We start from the raw sequence: 21,750 nt of genomic DNA, 5'->3' as shown, positions 1-21,750 counted from the left end.
TTTAAGAAGTAAATTCTTAAACTGTATATTTCAATAATAAATAAAGATTTTGTTGACAGACTTCAGCCTCTGTTTTATTCTGACACATCAAATATAAAACTTTTTCTGAGACACACTAGTATTTTTAACATCAGTGAACATAAACAATGTTAAAAAATTATTAAATTTGCTACATAATCTACACATTACATAATGTGTATTAATAGCACTCTGCATAGATGCATGCTCCAGCCCATGTTCACCTTCATGGCACCGATGCAGGGGTCAAAAATGCCACGAGAGGGCGCTAGGGTCACAAGAGGGCGTCACTATACAAACACAGGTGGAGCACACAGAGACCGTCGGCATTCACGCAGTGGAAGCATTGGGAGTAACATGGCTAGCTACTCATAGCACGAAATGGCTGAGATGCATTTGAGTTATGATACGATCAACTGAAATGGAATAGAAGTTGTGGAACTCTATAGTGTGAAATATCCTAATCAAAAGATGCCATGCTACACATTATTCACTACCCTGAATCGCCACTTGTGTTAGAACAGCTCATTCCATGTGCACAAGCTGGATGCTGGTTGCCAACGAACAACACAGACTGTTGCAGTGGAAGAAAGCATTTTTGAAAGGGTGCAATGTACACCATGAACAAGTACATGAGTGTTTCCTGCACCACTGAGATCCCCCAATCTTTCATTGTGCATTGCACACAATGAAGGATTGCATCTGTTTCATTTTTAATGTGTCCAGACATTCCAACCAGAGTACTGCAACAAGCACATGGGATTTGTGCGGTGGTTTCTGCAGGAATCCACTGCAGACTGAAGCTTCACAGTGAGAGTTCTCTTCACCTACGAGCCCACGTTCTCGCTCGAGGGTGTGATGAACGTTGACAGTCTGCATGCGTAGGCAGATGTGAACCAACATGTTACACGTATGCATGCATCACAACACAAATTTACCATTAACGAGTGGCTGGCATTGTTGGAGACTGTTTAATTGGGCATGTATTTTCCTGGACTGACTTGAGGGTCACACATATCTCTTATTCCTGTGTGAGGTTGTGCCGGACATGCTGAGTAGTGTTCCCATGCCTGTTCATCACTGCATTCAATTTCAGTGTGATAGAGACCCCACACATTTCAGCAGACAAGTGAGGGCAAATCTGCAGGCAACCATTCCCAGCCACTGGATTGCTTGCAGTGGTCCATTCACATGGCCACCACGAATATCTGATCTTGTCCACAACCAATTTTTTCCTGTGGTCAACAACAGGATGTCATTGAGATACACCAGGCATCTTTGAGAGGGTGCGCCATTCTATGGTCCGCCGCTCGTGGTCTCGCGGTAGCGTTCTCGCTTCCCGAGCACGGGGTCCCGGGTTCGATTCCCGGCGGGGTCAGGGATTTTCACCTGCCTCGAGATGACTGGGTGTTTGTGTTGTCCTCATCATTTCATCATCATCCAGGAAAGTGGCGAAATTGGACTGAGCAAAGGTTGGGAAATTGTACGGGCGCTGATGACCACGCAGTTGAGCGCCCCACAAACCAAACATCATCACATCACAAACAGCCATTCTATGCAGCATCAATGTCCGCTGTTTCTCAGTGCACCTGCACAAGACTTTGAGAATCTCGTGCAGTGGATGTCCATTTGTAGCATGTGACTAAATAACTGCATGCCATTTAGTAGCCCTGGATGTCCATTACAACCCCTGGCTGGTTCCTATACGTTTACTGATCCTTGCTGTATGCTCTATGTGCCATGTCAGTTTGTAAATGGTTTTTGAATCATCCTGTATAGTTTATAAGTATTTACAGTCATTTTCCATTTACCTTCAATTTTTCCACTACAGCATGAAGAATAATAGATGAAGAAACAGTCCAAAAATAAATAAATGAATAAATAAACACTGATGTTGAAAATTTGGCAAGATGCACTATCTGACAAACATTTTTTCCCAGACATTCAAAATCATAAAATCCTTAATTACACTGTTATACGAGTAAAATGTTTGTGCTGAACCAGATAACCACACAATAAATCAATGTCGACAACTATCCAGAAAAATAACTATGGTCATTGGAGTGTTGTTTTGCATTGTCCTGCTGGAATTGCAGGTTAAGGTGGGTTGCCTGTAACCTTAGTGTAGTAATGAGGGAAAGGTCTCATCAGAACATTGCGGCAGATCAGAAGGTGATCACTCTGTGACCCTCGTAAAGGCTGGCAGCGGAATCGGAAGACTGTATGAAGCACAGTCAAAACTCTGCACACTAGTCATCTACATAAACACCGACCCGACACACCAATGTAAAACATCACTTCTGGGTCCCACACTGCTCGGTCTTGTGCATTCCAGCTCCTTCACTGCTTTGAATTCACTTATTTGTGGCTAAATACAACAGTCTTTTGTATTGAGTGTGCAAGAGTCCATTTCCAAAAATTTATTTAATTTGTTCACTCGTGTCTTCATTAATTAATCATTATCTATGACTCATTGACAGAGGAGAGTTTCTACAGTTGCATACTAAAATCTTAATGGAGCTTCACTTAATATTTCCAGTTGCTGGTACGACATTGTCTGTAAATTTGCTGCAACTGTGAGCAGACTATGATATATCCATTGCAATGATCCCATCATTTTTGTGTGTCTTAATATTTTCCACACAATTTGTGGTGGATGAAGTATTTACCAGATTGACCATTTTTGAGTTACATTTATTCAATAAGGTTCCTTTTTCTCCCCCTCTATTTCTCATCTTCTGCTACTCATACCATGGTTTCCTCTGCATTTCACTTTATCTATCTTATTTCTTTTTCTTCTTCTCTTGCTAATCTTCTCAGTCTTCTTTGCTTCTGTCATATACATTCTCTTCACCTTCTTTCCTTACTTGTCATCTGTTTCTTCATTTTCTTCATCAGCAACTTCTAATTGATCTGTTTGATGCCACAGACACCAACAATAAAAAGAATGACGTGTGATTTGCTGCCCATTTTATTCACAAGGTGTAGTGATTTTTTAGTGAGGATTATCAGATCATTCTACAATTCTAGCTTTCAACATTCTTTCAATTTCTCTGCTTGCTCAGCCACAGGAATAGGATACAGCCTGATGTAAAATGGTTCATGCTCTTCCACATTCGCAAATTTTGTTTGAGCCTCCTTTAGGTTCCTCAAAATTTGTCAAAGTGCATTGCATCACTGTCACTTTGTTTCACAACCTGTTCATTAAATGCGACTTTCTTCTCACCCTACTCGTATTCGACCGTGCATAGTGAGCACAAAATTTGCACAAATATGAGGAACTGGAAGGATACTTCAGTCACATTCCATATGGTTACTCTTACTTTTAAAGTCCCTTCATTTGAAGTATCTCCTACAGTCTTGCACCTCCTTTGCTGTAGTGTGTCCAGCAGATTTGTAAACAGGCAGACTCTGTTTAAGCTTCTTCTTGTTGCCCTCAGCAGTTCTCTATTCTTTGGATTCTCCATCAACGGTTCACATTTCTCCAGTGTGCTGTTCGGTCTGTTCAGACAGGCCATCTTCCACATTCTACAATTTTTGTTCCTGTCATTCTTTGCCAAGTTCCCAAATGTGAGGTTCTTCTGGTTGTTATGGATTCCTCACTTTGGTTGAAGATCACAAATAGTTTTTTTATTGCAGTATCTCAGATAATTGAACACTCAGTTTCAAAATCTGCATTTACTAATGAAACATATAATTGTGACTGTGACCAACTAGCATAGACTTGAAACTGTCATACCAAATTACACAAATGTGGCAGAACAGAATCTGCAGCAATGGCTGACCTCTTCCACACTCGGTTGCCTTTGGTAGTTTCTGCACCATGTTGTCTGTTATGTCTGTACTGTGACATCACTACCTTTGCAGTGATGATAAATTACATTGGAGAAGAACTCACAAGTGCTCAGTGCAGTTACTTTTATTTGTTTATAGCAATTCTTATATATAACTCAGAAAAACAGTTGATGAAGATATGTGGGAATTCACTTTTAATCTGTGATTCTACTGCTACATGCATGAAAAGTGTCAGTTTGTATAATTTGAAAGATAAACAAACTGAAGCATTAAGCTTACTTTGGTGAACATCTATACATGAATATATAACAACAAAAACAATCAATTATTGACAAAATAGTTCAACTGGATAGGTAAAAAAATCTACTCACCAAGCAGTGGCAGAACACATATAAAAGATGGCTGTATTTGACAAGCTTTTGGAGCCAGTGCCTCCTTCTTATGGCAGAAGGGTTGAAGGGAAAAGAAGAGGGGTGAAGGAAAAGGACTGGATGGGTCTAGGAAAAGGCATAGATTTCGGGAAAGTCAGCCAAAAATGTGGGTCAGGGAAGAGTTACTGCACGGGATGAGAAGGAAAGTCTTTTCTACTCATCCCGTGTGGTAAGTCATCCCTGATCTGCAGTGTGGGCTGACTTTCCTGAAATCTACCCCTTTTCCTAGTGAAGGAAAGTCTTTCTTTCTCATCCTGTGCAGTAAGTCTTCCCTGCCCCGCAGTTCTGGCTGACTTTCCTGAACTCTATCCCTATTTTTAGACCTCCCCAGTCCTTTCCTTCACCCCTCTTCCTTCCCTTTCAACCCTTCTGCCTGAAGATGGAGCCAGTGGTTCTGAAATCATGCCAATTACAACCATCTTTTATGTATGTTCTGCCTCTGCTTGGTGACTATGTTTTGTATCTATCCAATTAAATTATTTATACATGTTGCTGTATTTTGTGATGAATCAACAAAATGATATATGCATGAACGCTTCTGCTTTATGTTAATTTCTTATCACAAATGCATACTTATTCCACTTGTATCTATCACGTTCCAACTTACTCATTAATAATTTCAAGCAAATGCATGTTTTGAATGTTTGCGGACTGTTATCTTCTTTTTGTTTAATTATTGGAAGTGAAAGAAATCTGGCCTACTTTTTTCCTCTTATGTGTAATTGTTTGTTCATTTCTATCTTTGGCTGTCATTTACAATGTTAAATTTAACAATAGTGATTTATGTTTTCATGTCAGTGCTGAAAAAGCATATTTATGTACTTAATTATATAATTCTGGTGGTTTTTCACATAGATTTTTGTGATTTTTGTGGTCTGCTTTGTCATAGGATTTGTAATTGAAGATACATAAAAATTTGTATACATATATAATTTTATTTTTTCTTATTTACTAAGAAAAATATTCCAGAAAACTCTATTGACTGATATTATATCAGTTAATTGTATTTAAGGCTACGTATTTCGTTGATAAATGCTGCATACAGCACAGGGGATAATAACTTTTATTGGAACCTTCATAAATAAAGAGAAAAGAACTATAATAGTTCTATAGGTCTTAAATGTTTTAAGCTTTCATTTAAAACTACTGTATAATATGGCATATTTATAGAGACATTTCCTAAGATACAATGTATTTGGCTGGTTAAGACATGGTCTCAAACCGCCTAAAAACATATGGTACTTGTGTGCACATATAATGTACATTCCATCATTGATCATTACACAGAAATAATAGCTAACTCCCCCCACCTCTCTCTCTCTCTCTCTCTCTCTCTCTCTCTCTCTCTCTCACACACACACACACACACACACACACACACACACACAGTGCAAGCAGAATAACTCATAAGCAAACAAGTGAAAGATAATCTGTGCCCACTGAACAACTGTTTTTGGACATAATCACTAAATCATTATGCTCAGGGAAGCATCTTCTTTAGTTGGACAAAAAGGGAAAGGAAGAAAGCACATTCTTCTTCTTCTTCGTTCTTCAAGTGTTGAGCATTTTCCTGTTACATACTCTTGTTCAGTGCCCCTTTTGCCTATGGTTGGTTTTTATTTGGTCTCTCCACCTCCATTTGTCTACTTATTGATCTTTTCCCTCTTGATCAATAATTTCTTGTTATCTTCGGCATTCTGTTTTCATTCATTTTTTGTGACATGATCTCCCCCTTTGCTGAAACTGCATCCATATTTTTAAAAAAGGCATTTGACCGAGTAAATAAGAAATTTGCACAACTAATAACCTTGATTACTACTGTCTTTTAGCCACTGCCCATTGGACCATCACTCAAGGTTATCCACCACTTGCCTCCCACACCTTTATTTCGTTTTGAATACTGATCCATTTGCATATTTCTGTGTCTCTCCCAGTAACTCCCAATACAACTCGGGTTTCGAATGGTTTTTGCATTCAAAGTACATCTCTCACTGCTGCGAGAAAAAACTGTCAAAACACTCTGTATATAACCTTACCATTTCTGGCACATATCAAGCTCAGTTTTGGAGACCCTATTTGGTCTATCAGAATTGTTCTAGGCCAATCTAATTCTTCTGTTTGTTTATTTTACAGCCCATCCAGTCGTTGCCTTCACACTGTTCTAAATACATAATCTCAACAATTTTATTTTTCTTCTGCCCAAAACCTCTATCAAATTTTCATTATATCTCATCACATCTCTTAGGAGACTTTTATGAATAGTTTTATTTAGTCAGAAGCATTTTATTATGTTCCTATCATTGCTTAGCCTAGGGTCTCATGTTTCTTTAATAATGGCATTAAATGTTTTGTCTCCATTTACAGTGTTCAAAAGCTTTTGAAAAGTCCACCTCATTCTGTTCAAATCCACTCCCATTCGTTTCCTTTGAAACTCGTTCCTTTCGAGTAAATGTATCGTGCAAGACACAGGACCAGTGGCTACACCTCTCGGTAGTTCCTGTGTAGTGCTGCTGCCCCTGTATGGGACAGCTATTTAGTTTCCTTACTCATTAGACCCGATGAGACTACATCTCGTACATCCAGCCTGCCTATACCGGTTGACGCGAGCTCCACTGACAGGGGTATTTACTGAGTATTTTGGTATAAGAGATCTAATGTCTCCCATGTACTGAAATTGCATTTGCTGTGGTTTTGTACCCCTCTTTATTTTTGTATCTATAATGTACTGAAATCTAGCACAACAGTACAAATGTTGACTGTACAGACTGAGAATCTCATTTGGAAACAAATTTGTGCCGTTCACTCACAGCACTTGCTGTTAACAACAGTAATGCCTACTTAAGCTTTACCAAATTTGTATTAGGTACTGCTCAGTTCTGTCTCAAGTTCAATTATACAATAACAGGGATAGAATGCATGCATAATAATGTGACTAGAAGTTGTGTAGTCAGCAGGGCATGCGTGGGGAGAGTGGTAATGGTGGGTGATGCCGGCAGCCGTTGCAGGGAAAATGCCGAGCGCTGGAGGGGAAGTGTCATTCTAAATTGAAGCCTAATCTCAGATTTTTGGAAATATTAAGTGGGGCCTCTCCACACCCACATTTGCATGATGACCTTTCAAAAAGGTCTATCAATTGTACTTTGGTTAGTACCATCAAATGGGGTGATTTCGAACACCGGGGCGAATTTGGACAGTATGGCTTATTTGCTCTTTGCCACTGCATAGAAACAAAGAGTTACTTATTTTAACGTCTGTGCGCCAGTTATTTTAAGTGCAAGATTGCATTTATTGCTTTCCTCAACTTTTATTTTGCATCAGTTGTTTCCCTAGGTGAATAAATGATGAACAGTCTCAGTGTTAAAAATCCATGCATTATCGTAAAGTGGAAACTTTCTGTTGTTGCGTCGAGTGGGAAGTTATTGTAACCGTAATTGTTGACACATTCAGTAGCTAACAGAATTGAGACAATTTATGTACAAGTTTGTCGAGTTTTTCATGCAAGGTTATAAAATGACGGTTTTTGCAAAACTGTGTACTGTGTGGGGTGATTTCGGACAATGCCAAGAACATATAAGAGCAAGAGAGGTGCTACAGTATGGTGTAATTATGACCCGTAACTTATAGATAAAGCTGTTTGTGATATTCAGAGTGGTAAATTATTTTACAGAAAGGCATGTGGTTTGTATGTTGTACCTAAATCAACCCTACAAAATAAAGTGCAGGAAGCACATCTGAAAAAAAATGGGAGGACAGCCAGTGCTAAATAAACAAGAAGGAGAAATGTTGAAGCAAGGTATCTTGAGGGCTGCACATTGGGGATTTCCCTTCACTAAATTGGATATTAGATATTTAGTTAAAGGCTACCTTGATAAATCTGGCCGAAAAGAGAAGAAATTTCATAATAATTTGCCAGGAGAAGAATTGGTGCATTTTTTCCTCAAACGACAGTCAGAAGATCTTTCCGTTTGCTTATGCGAAAATATTAAACGAGCTCATGCAGAAGTGAACAAAGAGACTGTTAAGATGTTTTGCTCCAATATCAAGGCAAAGCTGGAAAATCTCCCACCTAGCAATATGATCAACTATGATGAAACCATCATTCCGTATCACTTATTCGTAGCAAAGGGCTACCTTAAAATGTGTAAAATGTCACCAAATCAAATAAAAAGCATGTAGAATTTTACAAAAAGGCAGTAACTGTCTGAATTCACCCTCTGTATACTGTTACTTTGGACAGAGATTTAAAAAACACATGTATTTGAAATCACCCCAATCCATGGGGTGACTTCGGACACTTCATTTAACTGCCTCAGATAAATATACCTACACATACACTTTCTGGTTCTGGGATATTTTATTCGTTACACATATACCCTACCACTTCCATAACAATCAATTTAATATAACAATATATATGAAAGTTACAATCAAAATAACAACAAAATCGTCGGAAATCACCCCGTTTGACGACATCTAGAAAGAATTCCATTGAAAATGCAATAGAAGCAGTGATTTATTTTCATCTGGCTTGTTAGCTATTTGTAACTTTCAGAGAACTGTCGTGACTGTCTAATTTTGAGTAAAACCTACATTTCTCTTGTTGCTGTGGTGTTAAAATTTGCTTCTTTTGTCAAAACACAGCAAAGTTTCCGGTGTCACTTCACAGACATGTTGTGCAGACACAGTTGTGAAAGAATTCTGAAACTGCAGTTTATTAACTGAGGCATAGAGCAAAAGTAAGGACAATAACTTATGAAAAATCCCACAGCATGTCTCGTTTCACCAGCCATTGACTGTCTGTAAAAAATTACATTCTTTCATTGAAAAAGTCTCTAGTTAGTGGGATAAGAGGGTACATAATGAAGTTTTGCATAATAAATAATAAATGTTGTGTGACTAGGGCCTCCCATCGGGTAGACCGTTCGTCAGGTGCAAGTCTTTCGATGTGACCCCACTTTGGCGACTTGCATGTCGCTGAGGATGAAATGGTGATGATTACGACAACACAACACCCAGGCGCTGAGAGGAGCAAATCTCTGACCCAGCCAGGAATCGAACCCAGGCCCTTAAGGATTGACATTCTGTCGCACTGATCACTCAGCTACGGGGGTCGGACAAGTTTCGCGTAATAACCATAAGGCAAAATACTCTCCTCTTTGCATGCTATCATTTGCCAAAATCTCATTCTGTTTCTCAAACTGTTTATGAAATATGAGGAATATAATGGATATTTCATTCTGGCTTCATTGTAGGCCCCCAGAATAGGAAATGAGCATGCTTCATCAGATCAATTTTCTCTAGACTGGTGACAGATAGAGAACTTCACACCCAACTCTGAGTAAAAATTCAAAATCAAACATTGAAAAATTCAGGTTGGATTGTAACAGTGTTATGAAAAGTATAGTTGCTACTGACCATATGGTGGAGATGAGTCACTGATGGGCACAACAAAGAGACTGTCAGAAAGTGGGCTTACGGCCAACAAGGCCTTTATCAAAAATAGACAACCTACACACACGTACTCATGCAAACACAACTGACACACACACGACCACAGTCTGTGAGTGGCTGTTCTCATGTGTGTGTGAATTGCGTTTGCTTGAGTGTATGTGCGTATGCTGTCATTTTTCGATGAAGGCTTTGTTGGCCGTATGCTCTTTTTCTGACAGTCTCTTTGTTGTATCTACCAGCATCTCCACTGTACAGTGAGTAGCAACTATCCTTTTCATAATATTGTAAAAATTTAATATGTCAGCTGAATTTCATAAGCAGTAACACATTATATAATATGCACCAAATGCAAAATCATACCAACCCCTATTTTTGATTGCAAACTTTTTTGAATTTTGCATAGTGTCTTACTTAAATGCAAATATTTCAATAACTGTTACCATTAATGAAGTGATGGGTATGCCATCAAGAAGCTGACATAAGTGCAGCTATAAGTAATGCAGAAATGACATATTTTTACTGATTAGTTTACGGATAATCATTTGAGAAATATTGCAGGGCATGTGTCTCAATTCAGTCACCACATCATGTTGTGGATTGGCCGAAAGCAGGTAAACAATGTCAGTTTCCAGTTCCGAGCAAACGAATGAACTCGCCCAGTGCTTCCAAAGAAAACTGGTCACTGTGCATCAGCCACCATATCCTGCATGGACTCTACATATCAGTATAGACAGGTTTATGAATGAAGAGCTGGCCAATATGCATCTCGCATATGGGTTCATTAAGTGCGAAGCTGTGCTGTGATGCCCCTGCAGTGATGGCAAGTGTAGCACCTCGTAGCACTATGTTGTCTCTCTGAGAGTTGTCATATTACTCTGTTTCTTATGTTCCATGTTGTGAAGGTATTCATGGAAACAAAGATAACTGGGATTTCAAACTGAGTGAATTGTAATTAGAGTGTTTCTTCATAATGAACCACTGGAGGCCACAGGTCCTTCATACCAAAATACTCAACAGATATCCCTGAACAGCTTTTAAAATTTTCTGAGTGGCATCTGGGTTCATCCTGTATATGATCAGCACATTTTCCAGTAATGTCTTTTTAATGATGTGTATAAATGTGTACTGTCTCAAAATTATTGGACCTCAATTAGAAGGTGAAGTTCATATTTTATCAAATACCACTCTCACCATTGGCTTTTTTTAATATTAAGGCCAGTAATCTCAATAAGAGTCCTTTTAGGGTAGATGCTAACACCCAGAGACAGGAAAAAATTGTTTTATCTTGCAGCCAAATTTGGTGTTTTTCTTTGCGGATTTTGGTGTTACTTTTGCAGCTTTGGTGCTATTTTTCTCAAAAATACAGTGATATTTTAGCAAAATTCGGCGTTTTTTCCAATTATGCTACTTGTTTGTCAATTTTTGTGTAATTTTTTTCCTTTTTGGTGTTTTTTTCCAATTTTGGCGATTTTGTTTCTCAATTTTGGTGTCATTTTAGTCAAATACAGAACTGTTTTTTGCCACATTCTGTGATTTTTTCCCTTGCCAGATTTGGTATTATTTTTTACCAGATGCAGTTTGTTTTATTTTATTTTATTTATTTTTTGCTAATTGCAGTACTATTTGTTCACAGTTTTGGTGTGAATGCAGGTCACAGGAATATATTTGCTGTTAAATATGCCATACTATATGTTAATGGATTCTCATTGTGCACAATGTCAGCAGTATTATGTATCTTGGATATGTACTTGTATTCTGTAATACGACAGCTGATCTATAAGTCCAGAAAAATGTTGTTTAGATAACGACATGTCACTGACAGGTTAGACACACTTTAACATTTCAGCATGCAACTGAGAATGGCTACAAAGCTGAAATCATGATTGCGTAAAATAAATAAACAATAAATAGAGCAATTTTTGTCCTTTTTTTTAAAAAAAAAAGAAAGGTCAAATTATCTGTGAAGGGAAGAACATTGTTCCCACTGTTGTGTTGATCCTGGGTGCACATGACTTCCCCACCTCCTAGGTGTTTCTCACTTATTTGCCAGACAGAGGTCTCCCATATTCCAAACTTCATCCCGTCTTCTTGTCAGTCTGCTGCTCCACTTAAGAAAGCCAGTCTTCACATTCCGTCATCTCTCTACATCAATCGCTTCTTTCTTGACACTGTTGTTCATCCACAGTTCACCCATTCCTGCCAACATCTTTGAATAGTGACATTGCTCCTATTCAAATGTTGAGTGATTCACCAATTACTTCAATCCTGCTTCATTGAGCTCAATTACACGCCCTCTCTCAAATGCTGACATCTATGTAAATTGTTCACACGCCTGTCTTTGGGGCACATACATTGTTCACGTGGCTGTCTTCAAGGCATAGTTACTCTCCATCTGAGTACACATAATGAAAGTCACAAAGACATCCGTGTCAACAGATCTTCTGTTTATTATCCTCGCTCACTGTGTCATGAAATTGTGCTGCATCATCACACATTCATACATTGGCCATCAAAGTTTAAAATTTTGAATTTTCTGTTGGTATCTGTACAAACACTAATTTGTGACCAGTTTGCGTAATTCCTTAATGGGAATACCATATTCTCTGTCATATATGACACACTTTTTTTCCTTCAAAAATAGGCTGGTAGCAAGTTGTTAATTTTGAGCATTCCAGTTGTATAGTGTTCATTGGATGCACAAACACCATTTTAATGGTTTTTATATTGTTTGTTCAAGCTTCAATTATTATTGTGTTTAGTGTGGAGATCCACTTGCATCGTATCTACATTGTGGTTTATTTTCAAACTATGGCTGAAAAATGGCATTGATAAACTATTGCATTTAAGCTGAAAGTGGCTGCCTATGCAAAATAACATGGAAACAGGGCTGCAGAAAGGCATTTTGGGCTACCTCCCACTGAAAAAATGATAAGAACCTGGTGGAATCAGGAAGATGTTTTAAAGAAAGCACCTCGCAGTAAACATAATCTGAGAACCAAAACTATTAAATGGCCAAAACTTGAAGCAGAACTCAGTACTTGAATTTTAGAAAATGGACAAGCATGAAATTCAGTTTCTACAAAATTGATCATTCATCCAGCAAAAGCAGTATCCACTAACAAAGGATTCACTGACTTAAATGGTTCAACATCGTGGTGTTCAAGATTTACAAAGAGGTATTGCCTTTGTATGTGGACCGAGACAAAAATCACAGAAGATGTCAGCCAAGTATGAAGAACAAATTGTTGAATTTCCTTGATTCGCCATTAACACAAGGTGAAGAGAAAAGTTTGAACTTTCACAAATTGTAAACATGGATGAGACTCCGCTAACCTTTGATGTGCCTTCCAACAGAACTGTGGACTCCAAGGGTACAAAAAGTGTCACTGTTTAAACTTCAGAACACTAAAAGGACCATTACACAATTTTATCTTGCTGTGCTGATGGAACAAAATTGCTGCCACTTTTGATTTTTAAAAGAAAGGTGCTTCCTAAGGAACAGTCGCAAAAAGCAGTAACTGTCCATGTGCACAACAAAGGCTGGATGAATTGATGTGGAGTAATGAAAGCATGGCTAGATAAAATTTGGTTTAGGCAACCTGGAGGTCTACTGAAGAAGCTTGCCCTCTTAGTATTGGATCAGTTTCATCCTTACAAAACAGAAGAAATAAACCAAATGATTTGAAAACTCAGCTGGCTGTAATGCAAAAAGGGTTTACTAGTTACTTCAACCATTAGATGTAAGAATCAACAGACCTTTTAAGGGACTTAATGAAGAAGGAGTGGAACAGATGGATGCAGTCTACAGATTTTGAAACTACACTGTCGGGAGTTGGACAAAGTGTCAAAAGTGAAACAATGATTAAATAATTTAAACTTATATTTCCGAAATATTTGATGTACATGCATGTATGTGCTATAATTGTCTTGCAGTAGGTGTATTAAGTCAGAAATTTTTTCTGTGAAAAAGTCATAAAAAGGGGGTTATCTTTTTTGCTTGTGCATCTTATACACTGGCAAATTGAGTTCGAGTCTCGGTCCAGGACACTGTTTTAACCTGCCAGGAAGTTCCATAACTGATATTTACTGAATGTTGTAATTTGTATTTTAACTTCTTATTTCCTGAAGGCTGGGTTTGTGCATAATCTTAAAATGACAGTTCATTTCCCACATAACTATGTATGATACGGCATCAAAAATAGCAACAAAATTGGAAAAAAATAACAATGAAACTGGAAAAAATAAAAACTGGAAAAAATAGCACAAAAACTGTGAAATGCAGGTCACAGGAATATATTTATGTTAAATATGCCATACAGTATGTTAACAGTTTCTCATTGTGCATAATATTAGTAATATGAAGTATCTTGGATATGTACTCATACTCGGTAATACATATACGCTTTATAAGACCAGAAATGTTTTTTCGACAATAACATGACCCAGACAGGTCTGACGTATTTTAATGTTTCAGTTTTCACTTGAGAATGGCCACAAAGCTGAAATAATGATTGTGTAAAATAAATGAACAATTAATACTGAAATGGTGGAAATTTCTTTCAAAAAATTCCATATGACTGTCGCCTCTCGTGAGGGAAAGATCATTAATTTGACCATTGTGGCAGTAATCTAGATTATACTTCTGAATGTTCATTAAACTAAGGACAGAAGGGGAGAGTGTTGGAGAATACTCAAAAATTAAATATACTGAGTGATTCAGTTGTGCTCTGTGTCCCATCTTGCAGTAAAAAGAAAGCAGTGTAAAATGCAAACATTCATCTCTTAGTGTAACTAAGTATCTTAGTTTATCTCAAGATATCTTATACCTTTCATCAACTACAAAAGTTGTGGCTAGTGTCACAAAGGCATCCAGGTTGTAGTATGATGTGTGGTTTTGAAGTGTGATGACCTTGAGTAAGAGAGAGACGTTAATTTGTGCTGCTCTTTGGGTTTACTGAATGCCTCTCCATATGCTGAACTGAACAGTTCAGGTAATGGGAGAGTGGGGCAAGTAGCTGGTTGGGATGTGTTTGTTGGTTCTTGAAACAACATCTGCCTTAATACTCATACCCCCAGCATGTCAGAATGAGGCGAGATTTTGGTTATTCTGTGCAGAAACAAACTTCTGGTGGGCATACTGTTAGATCTTTCTGATTTATGTTTGTGACAGTAATGCTTTCACTAAACATTTTATACAACCAGTCTATTCTGTATATAGTTTGGAAAGGCTATTTACATCATGCGGTCTGTCCGTTTGGTGTGGTACAAACCCACAGCAGCCACTAAAGCTCTTGCCACATACAGTCTGCAGTCTGTGCTAGCTAATTTGTGCCTCATTTCAATTTCAATTTGGCACTATCATTTATTTCTGCAGTGCATACTGGCAAGCAACAGACAGGATGCTATCTTACCTTCCACTTTGTTTAAATGAGCCTATATTCTCCTGCTGTGACTCGCCTGATTTCTTTCTTTGGCAACCTGAAAGATGTAATCCACTTCAAGCACTGAAAAATTGCTCTTCTCAAGAAATTGACTTGAGCTTCTGATGTTTTAATTCCTGCCAAAATTGCTTGTCCTTTATGCAACTTCACAATGGTTAGATTATTCCTCAGTTACTCAGATTTGATTGTCCATCGGTATGCTCATAAATTTCTGCTTGTAAGCTATGTGAGGAACAGTCTTGATAAGAAATTTGAAGAGTGGGTTCAAGTTAACATCAGGATGTTGCAGCCAATAGCATTTCCATAGATATAGTCCAAACCTCTGTTCATACTTGGGGTATTACAGTGACAGCCAGTAGAATGGGGAGGTGAGTCATGGATTTATCTGACTATTGTGCCAAGAATTCACAGGCAGAAGCTGTGAGAAAGTCAGCAGGCACTTCCTTGTAAGTTTCATTAGTTTTTTAATACTTTATTTTTGCAATTGGTGGTACAGTAGGTAACTGGTGAACTAGAAATCCCATGTTCTCCAGTTCACTCCCTCATCAGTCCTATGATTGTATCTGAAAGTCATCACTTCTTTCACCTCTGGCAAAGATTGATATCTGTCAAAAATGCCAGGGGTGCTTTGTGGTTCAGATTCCACATTACGCTGTAGGAGGCCTGCTGTACATGGCTGTATAAGGTCACAGGAAGGCAACAGCACACTATTACCAGTAATGCAATGCAGTCTTCAAACCAATCCTTGAGATGAGAAGCGCATTATTCATTACTGCTTCCAGCTGTTCAAGAAGTTACCTTAATCTGTGTTTAGCATTCACACTCCCCTATATTTCTTCCATTCATCTTTAAGAGAACCGTATATGTGTAGGTACAGCAAGCTCATGATTATCTGCATTAATGCAGGTCTAAGGCTCTCTAGGTAACCAGAGAACATGGATAATCCAAAATACTTTTATCTCTAGTGCAAACTGCTGTTTAATCTATTTACAAAACATGATACATGTCATATTTGAGAGCCCATTACATTACATATGATTATTTGTCAGAAACAACTCAAACATGCTGTGTTTCACATCACTAGCTTTCAGTTCACCTTTTTCCAGACACTCGACCTCATTTTCTGAAGAGCCAGGGGGTAGTCCCAATGAATTTGTCTTGTATGTTCTAATAACTGATAAATGCATTTCAATGCCAATTTGTTCATGACAGTAGGTTCCTTGAGTACCTCATATACTCTCTGCTATCTACATTTTGTTTACTATATTCACACCAGTAAGCTGCACAAACCTCAGTTCATAAGTGCTGCTGTGTAATGACTCACAGATGTTATTATTATCTGTGTCTTCACAATTAGAAATTTACATTCTAAATGAAAATATACAGGGTGATTCCAAAAGGGCTTTACAATTGTAGAATAACATGGAAATTTATTGAGATTACTTATAGAATTGGTAGATGTGTCATTTTGTAGCAAACAATCTCAAGTTTCTCATAAAAGTGCCAAGTGTCATTTGTGACTACCATTTCTGATGCAAATGTCCCAGTGGTAATCAGTTTTTTCCCACACTCGTTGCAGCAAATTGGGCATAACTTGTACAACAGCAGCATAAATTCTATTAATCGGATTGGCTGCATTGTTTGGTAGGGGAGAAACACACACACTTTATTTAATGAAACTGCAGAGAAAGAAATCCAGTGGTTTCAAGCCTGGGGAGTGAGGTGGCCATGCAATTGGGTCTTAACAGCCAATCCACTGTCCTGGGAAGCAGTTATTGAGGAAATCTCAAACTTCCATGAGGCAATGAGATAGGCTTGGTTAGAGGCTTTTTAAAAATTTTTATGAAAATTTACACCAAACAGTTATTGCAAAGTCAATTTCGTGAAAACAAAACACACAGCGAGCATGCCCCACACTAGTGAAAGTATCCATTTTAACTGTGCTGTATACCAGTGCACCAGGTCATGGAAAGGGGTAGTAATACTCTATGTGTACCAAATGTGATGTTGTTTGGTGCAGAATGACACACCTACCAATTCTGTAAGCTATCTCAAGAAATTTCTATATCATTCAAAAGTTGTAAAGTAATTTTTGACTCGCTCTGAACATTATAATAATGGTAGGATACTTCAGACTTCGTGTTTTGGTTTTACAAAAATTGCTGTACCAAGCACAGATAATCTGCAAGCCACATAATCTGCACCCAGACAACTGGGAACTTCCTGTAAACATTTTTAGATAATAATTTGCTCGATGTTTGAGCATGTAGTGTCCACCCGGACACGCCTTAACTCTCTGTTGCATCTCTCCCGCAGTTGCTGCTGTGCGCGACGCAGTCGCTGTTTGCCTGCGACACCTCCTCCTCGTCCGGGGGGAGCGGTGCCGGGGGCAGCGGCAGTGGGGCGGGAGCGGGCGGCGCAGGTGGCGGGCGCGGTGGCGGCTCCCCCACGTCGCTGCAGGCCACACCACCTCCCGCACCTGTCCTGCTCGACTGCAAGACGAACCCGCCCACGTTTGTGTTTGTGCAGGGCTGGCAGCTGCTCGCACTTGCCGTCTCGCTCTTCGTGCCACGCAACAACCGACTGTTGTGGTTCCTCAAGTGCCACCTGCACCGCAGTTCTGACACAAAGTCAGTAGTGCTCATCAAAAGTCTTTTAATCATGATTGTATTGTCAACTGTTTTTTTGGTAGTATTCTGCAAACTATTGTACATATACGACATTATATCACACTTTACAACAAAATATATATTTTAAAAAATCAGTATTCGAAAATATAGTAGGATCAGATAGATAAAAGAATCTGTTCACCAATTGTCAGATGGATAAAACACATATAAAAGACATAGAAAAAGAAACATGTAAAAATTAACATAAAATAATATATCATATTATATCATGAGTATATTTTATAAAATAATTAATAAAAATAATTAGTAAACTAATAATTTCCAAATCTTTTACACAGTAAATTCTCACTTACCTGCAGTAATTGGGGGATTTGAAAACTACGGCTAATCAAATTATGCAGATAATTTGCAATTAAAGTACACATTAATGGAGTAGTGTTGTGCAAAAGCAAAATCTAAATACAGCATCACAATTGAAATCATTAACTAATGTTTATAATAAATTCTACTGTAATCATCATAGAGTATGCAAAATTCGGTACTTACAATGAATACCGAAACAAAATACAGTGCAGCTGTTGCAGCATTTGAGCAGCACATCGTTTACTACTTTCATGTTGTAATGTGAGAGTATTGCTCACCCGCATTCCCAGGCTAAGGGTAAATTTACAGCAGCAAAAAATTAAAAAAAAAAAAGGGTATATCGAGATTATGTGTGTAGTCACAATATATGTTTGCATTAGAAAATAAGTTTCAGTAATTCAAACAAATATGGTTCAAAAATTTGCACCTCATAACTGTTTTGAGAATAAATCAAACCTTTAATACATTGGGAAGAAACAAAATAAGTGCACTTTTTGTGATAAGTAATGTTAATATTTTGTTGCAAAACCCTTTGGTACTATTACAACAGCATCATGGAGACATAAAATCAGTTACACATAATATTTTGCCTTGAAGCATGTTATTTCATTCAGACTGAAGAATTCATAGAAACTGGCTTTATTTTAATATTTCTTCATCCAACAGATCTGTCCACTGGCTCCCACACTTGCTCTATTGGATTTAAATGTGAATTGTGCCCTGTCTGTGTCACAATTTTAATCTTTTTTTTCCTTTGATATTCTTGGACACAGAGTATATGATACTCTGGAACATTGTCATTTTGGAATGTCAAGTGTTGTGGTATAACTTTTCCAGCATAGGTAGCATATATTTTCTTAAAATGTCGCTACAGTCAGGACCTTTATGATGGAAAAATGTCCCCATACCATATTGTTTCATCATCCATGCTTCATGCTCAGAATCTTGCAGTTTGGATTGCACCTTTCACTTGTAAGATGACAAATGTGCTGAATCCCATGAGAATACATCAAATTAAATTTAAGAACATTATGAAAAAGTAAGTTGCCACTCACCATAAGGTGGAAATGCTGAGTCACAGGTAGGCAAAACAGAAAGACTGTCACAAATAAAGCTTTCGGCCCAACTTGCAGACACATGACTGCAGTCTCAGGCAACTCTATCCACACTTAAAACTACATTTGCTTTCATTGTTGAGTTACATCTCTGACCAATCATTTGGTGTCCACTTGCAGAATTCTTTAGCAAAGGGTCTTTTCTTCTTTCTGTTTGCTGAGCTGAGAAATGATTTCTTTCATAGACAGTGGTCTGTTAAGCTCTGAATCCAAAGTTGACATTTTACTGTAGAAACATGAACATTTACTCCTTAATATTCATTCAGGTCTTCAGTAATTTGTCATACAGTCTTGCTTTCTACCAATTATGTCGACTTTGATGGTAGTTTTTCACAGTTATCCTTGTCACAGTTTGTCACTAATATGGCCACAGATCTGATAGATTTCATTCCAGACACACACCAGTTTATGTAGATATGCTGAAAATATGGCCAGTCTCAGTCTATGTTACTACCTCCTTGAGACATGAAGTATTCTTTAAGTTTTGGTGGTGGCATAATTTGTACCAAAGACTTTGTCTTTAACTGTGAAAGATGACTATTCATGACTGAAGAAAGGAAACTGTAAAATGTTATGTCAAAGCACTTTTGATCTGCAGTTGTTAAGTTTTCATCTTGTATTGCACATACTTGCCTACCCATGTCACATCTGTTGTGCCGTGGAACAGACTCCTAATCTTCCTTAGGATGCTCTCTACTTTATCATACATAAGCACTTTGTCCAAACACTTTTGAGTGCCACTGTAATTCAGTTTGAAATTCTACTCAAATCGCAACCTCAGCTGCCATTTAAAAAGGGTTTAATTTTCACTACCGGTTGTGTTTGTCTACTGTCATCAGATGACCCGTAGTACAATGTAACTGATACACAGTAAGATACCTAGCTATAACATAATGTTTAAGAATATTTCTTCATGTTTTAACCTGTTAGCATACAGTACTTGTATTGACATCATGACACAGCAATACACTTATTTTTTAGCGATTGTTTTTACAGTAACATACTATTGAGTGTCCCACTTGGAAGAGGCCCCACTAACAAGCATTTGTTGAAATTATGTTCAAAGGTTTTGAATAAAAATCAAGAAATGAACTGAAACGAACATGTCATACCTTGTTCATGGGGAAATGAAGGTGGATCACAAAAGGTGCTGGAAGTGACCATCCTCGACTTGTCAGCACAGTTGAACACAACACTGCAGATTCTCGAATGTTGCTGCCAGAACCTCTGGTGTCATTGCCTGGATTTCACAGATGATGTTCTCTTGTAAATGTTCCAAATTCTGTGGTTTGTTCCTGTAGGCCATGCCAGAGGAAAAATAAATTGCTGCAACCAATGGCAAAATGTAATGAATTCATCTTTGTTCATTGACATTCAGTTCCTGAACACTGAAAACCTGTATGGATGCGTGCCAGCTTTCTTTGCAGCTCTGTGACATGTGCTCTGTGATATTCCACATTCCTGATATAAATATTAAACAGACTGTGAGGGAGAAGCCAACAATCGTTGTTTCATGACAGTCACTTTTTCTTCTGATAGTGACAGCCATCCTGCATTGTGAAGATCCAACACCATTCCACTGCTCTCCATCTTGCTCACTAACTTTTGAATGCAGCTTTTAGACAGTATATGCTGGTCACCAAACTGTTCAACAAACATTCGCTGACATGTCTTAATGGAACCAGTAATCTAATACTGTTTCACAAGGAACATGCCCTCTTCAACAGAATAACAATACATTGTCACTAAACACCGTTCACTGATCTTTAGTCACAATGATGCATGGAAACAAACTGTTGCATTGAATGATGTTGCAGAGTGCAATGTTGACATGTCAAACATCACAAATTACACGGTGCAATTTCAGCGGAATTGCTACACATTTGTGGAGCCTCTTTTGAGTGGGACACCCTGTATAAGCTATATTAGAGTAGTCAGTTTGTTGTATTTCTCTATTACACTGTGAAATATAATCATACATAATTTGTCTGAGTGCGATAAAGTTTAAAACACTTATTCACATGTAGGCAGATCTTGCACTCTTTGTACTTTAAGCAGTATTCTCCATGCTGTCCTCTGTCATAACAGACCTTACATCTTCTAGCTGGTGCTGCCTTTTGTTTTTTGCCAGTATTTTTATGGAAAAATGTCTTCAGCACCTTCCTTGTGGTCATAATACATTTGTTCTTTGGCTTGGGCATCTGCGAATCTTGTGATCAGAAAGTCTGATGTTTTGCAGAATTTGTTCTGCCAGGTTGAGACAAAAATCTGTGGACCTCATTCTCCTTTTACTGGAGTTCATCATGTAGTGTACTAAGCTTGCATTGAGAACTGCTATGTCTAACATATAAAAATATATTTTTTATATCCCTTCACATATCTTCTCGTAATAGGGTATGATGCTAAGTGTTGTTTGCGTGCATTGACTCTGCCCATTCTGTGTTATAATCACTGATGCAATTAAGTTTCAGCTTAGTCTTATGATTTTTGCTGTTCTTTATAGACA

General features: G+C 38.0%; 1 protein-coding gene across 1 annotated transcript in view; it reads left to right on the top strand.

Annotated features, from left to right (window-relative positions):
* The window catches only part of LOC126106408 (uncharacterized protein CG43867), a 429,676-nt gene that overhangs the window by 359,141 nt on the left and 48,785 nt on the right, over positions 1-21,750 (top strand). Inside the window, exon 17 of the mRNA XM_049912680.1 lies at positions 17,453-17,766. Within this exon, the coding sequence (XP_049768637.1) occupies positions 17,453-17,766 (314 nt within the window). The remainder of the gene's footprint in view (positions 1-17,452; positions 17,767-21,750) is intronic.

The sequence above is a fragment of the Schistocerca cancellata genome, chromosome 10 (genome assembly GCF_023864275.1).
Source record: "Schistocerca cancellata isolate TAMUIC-IGC-003103 chromosome 10, iqSchCanc2.1, whole genome shotgun sequence".
NCBI classification, from domain to species: Eukaryota; Metazoa; Arthropoda; class Insecta; order Orthoptera; family Acrididae; genus Schistocerca; species Schistocerca cancellata.
This window is presented reverse-complemented; position numbering and strand designations above follow the sequence as displayed.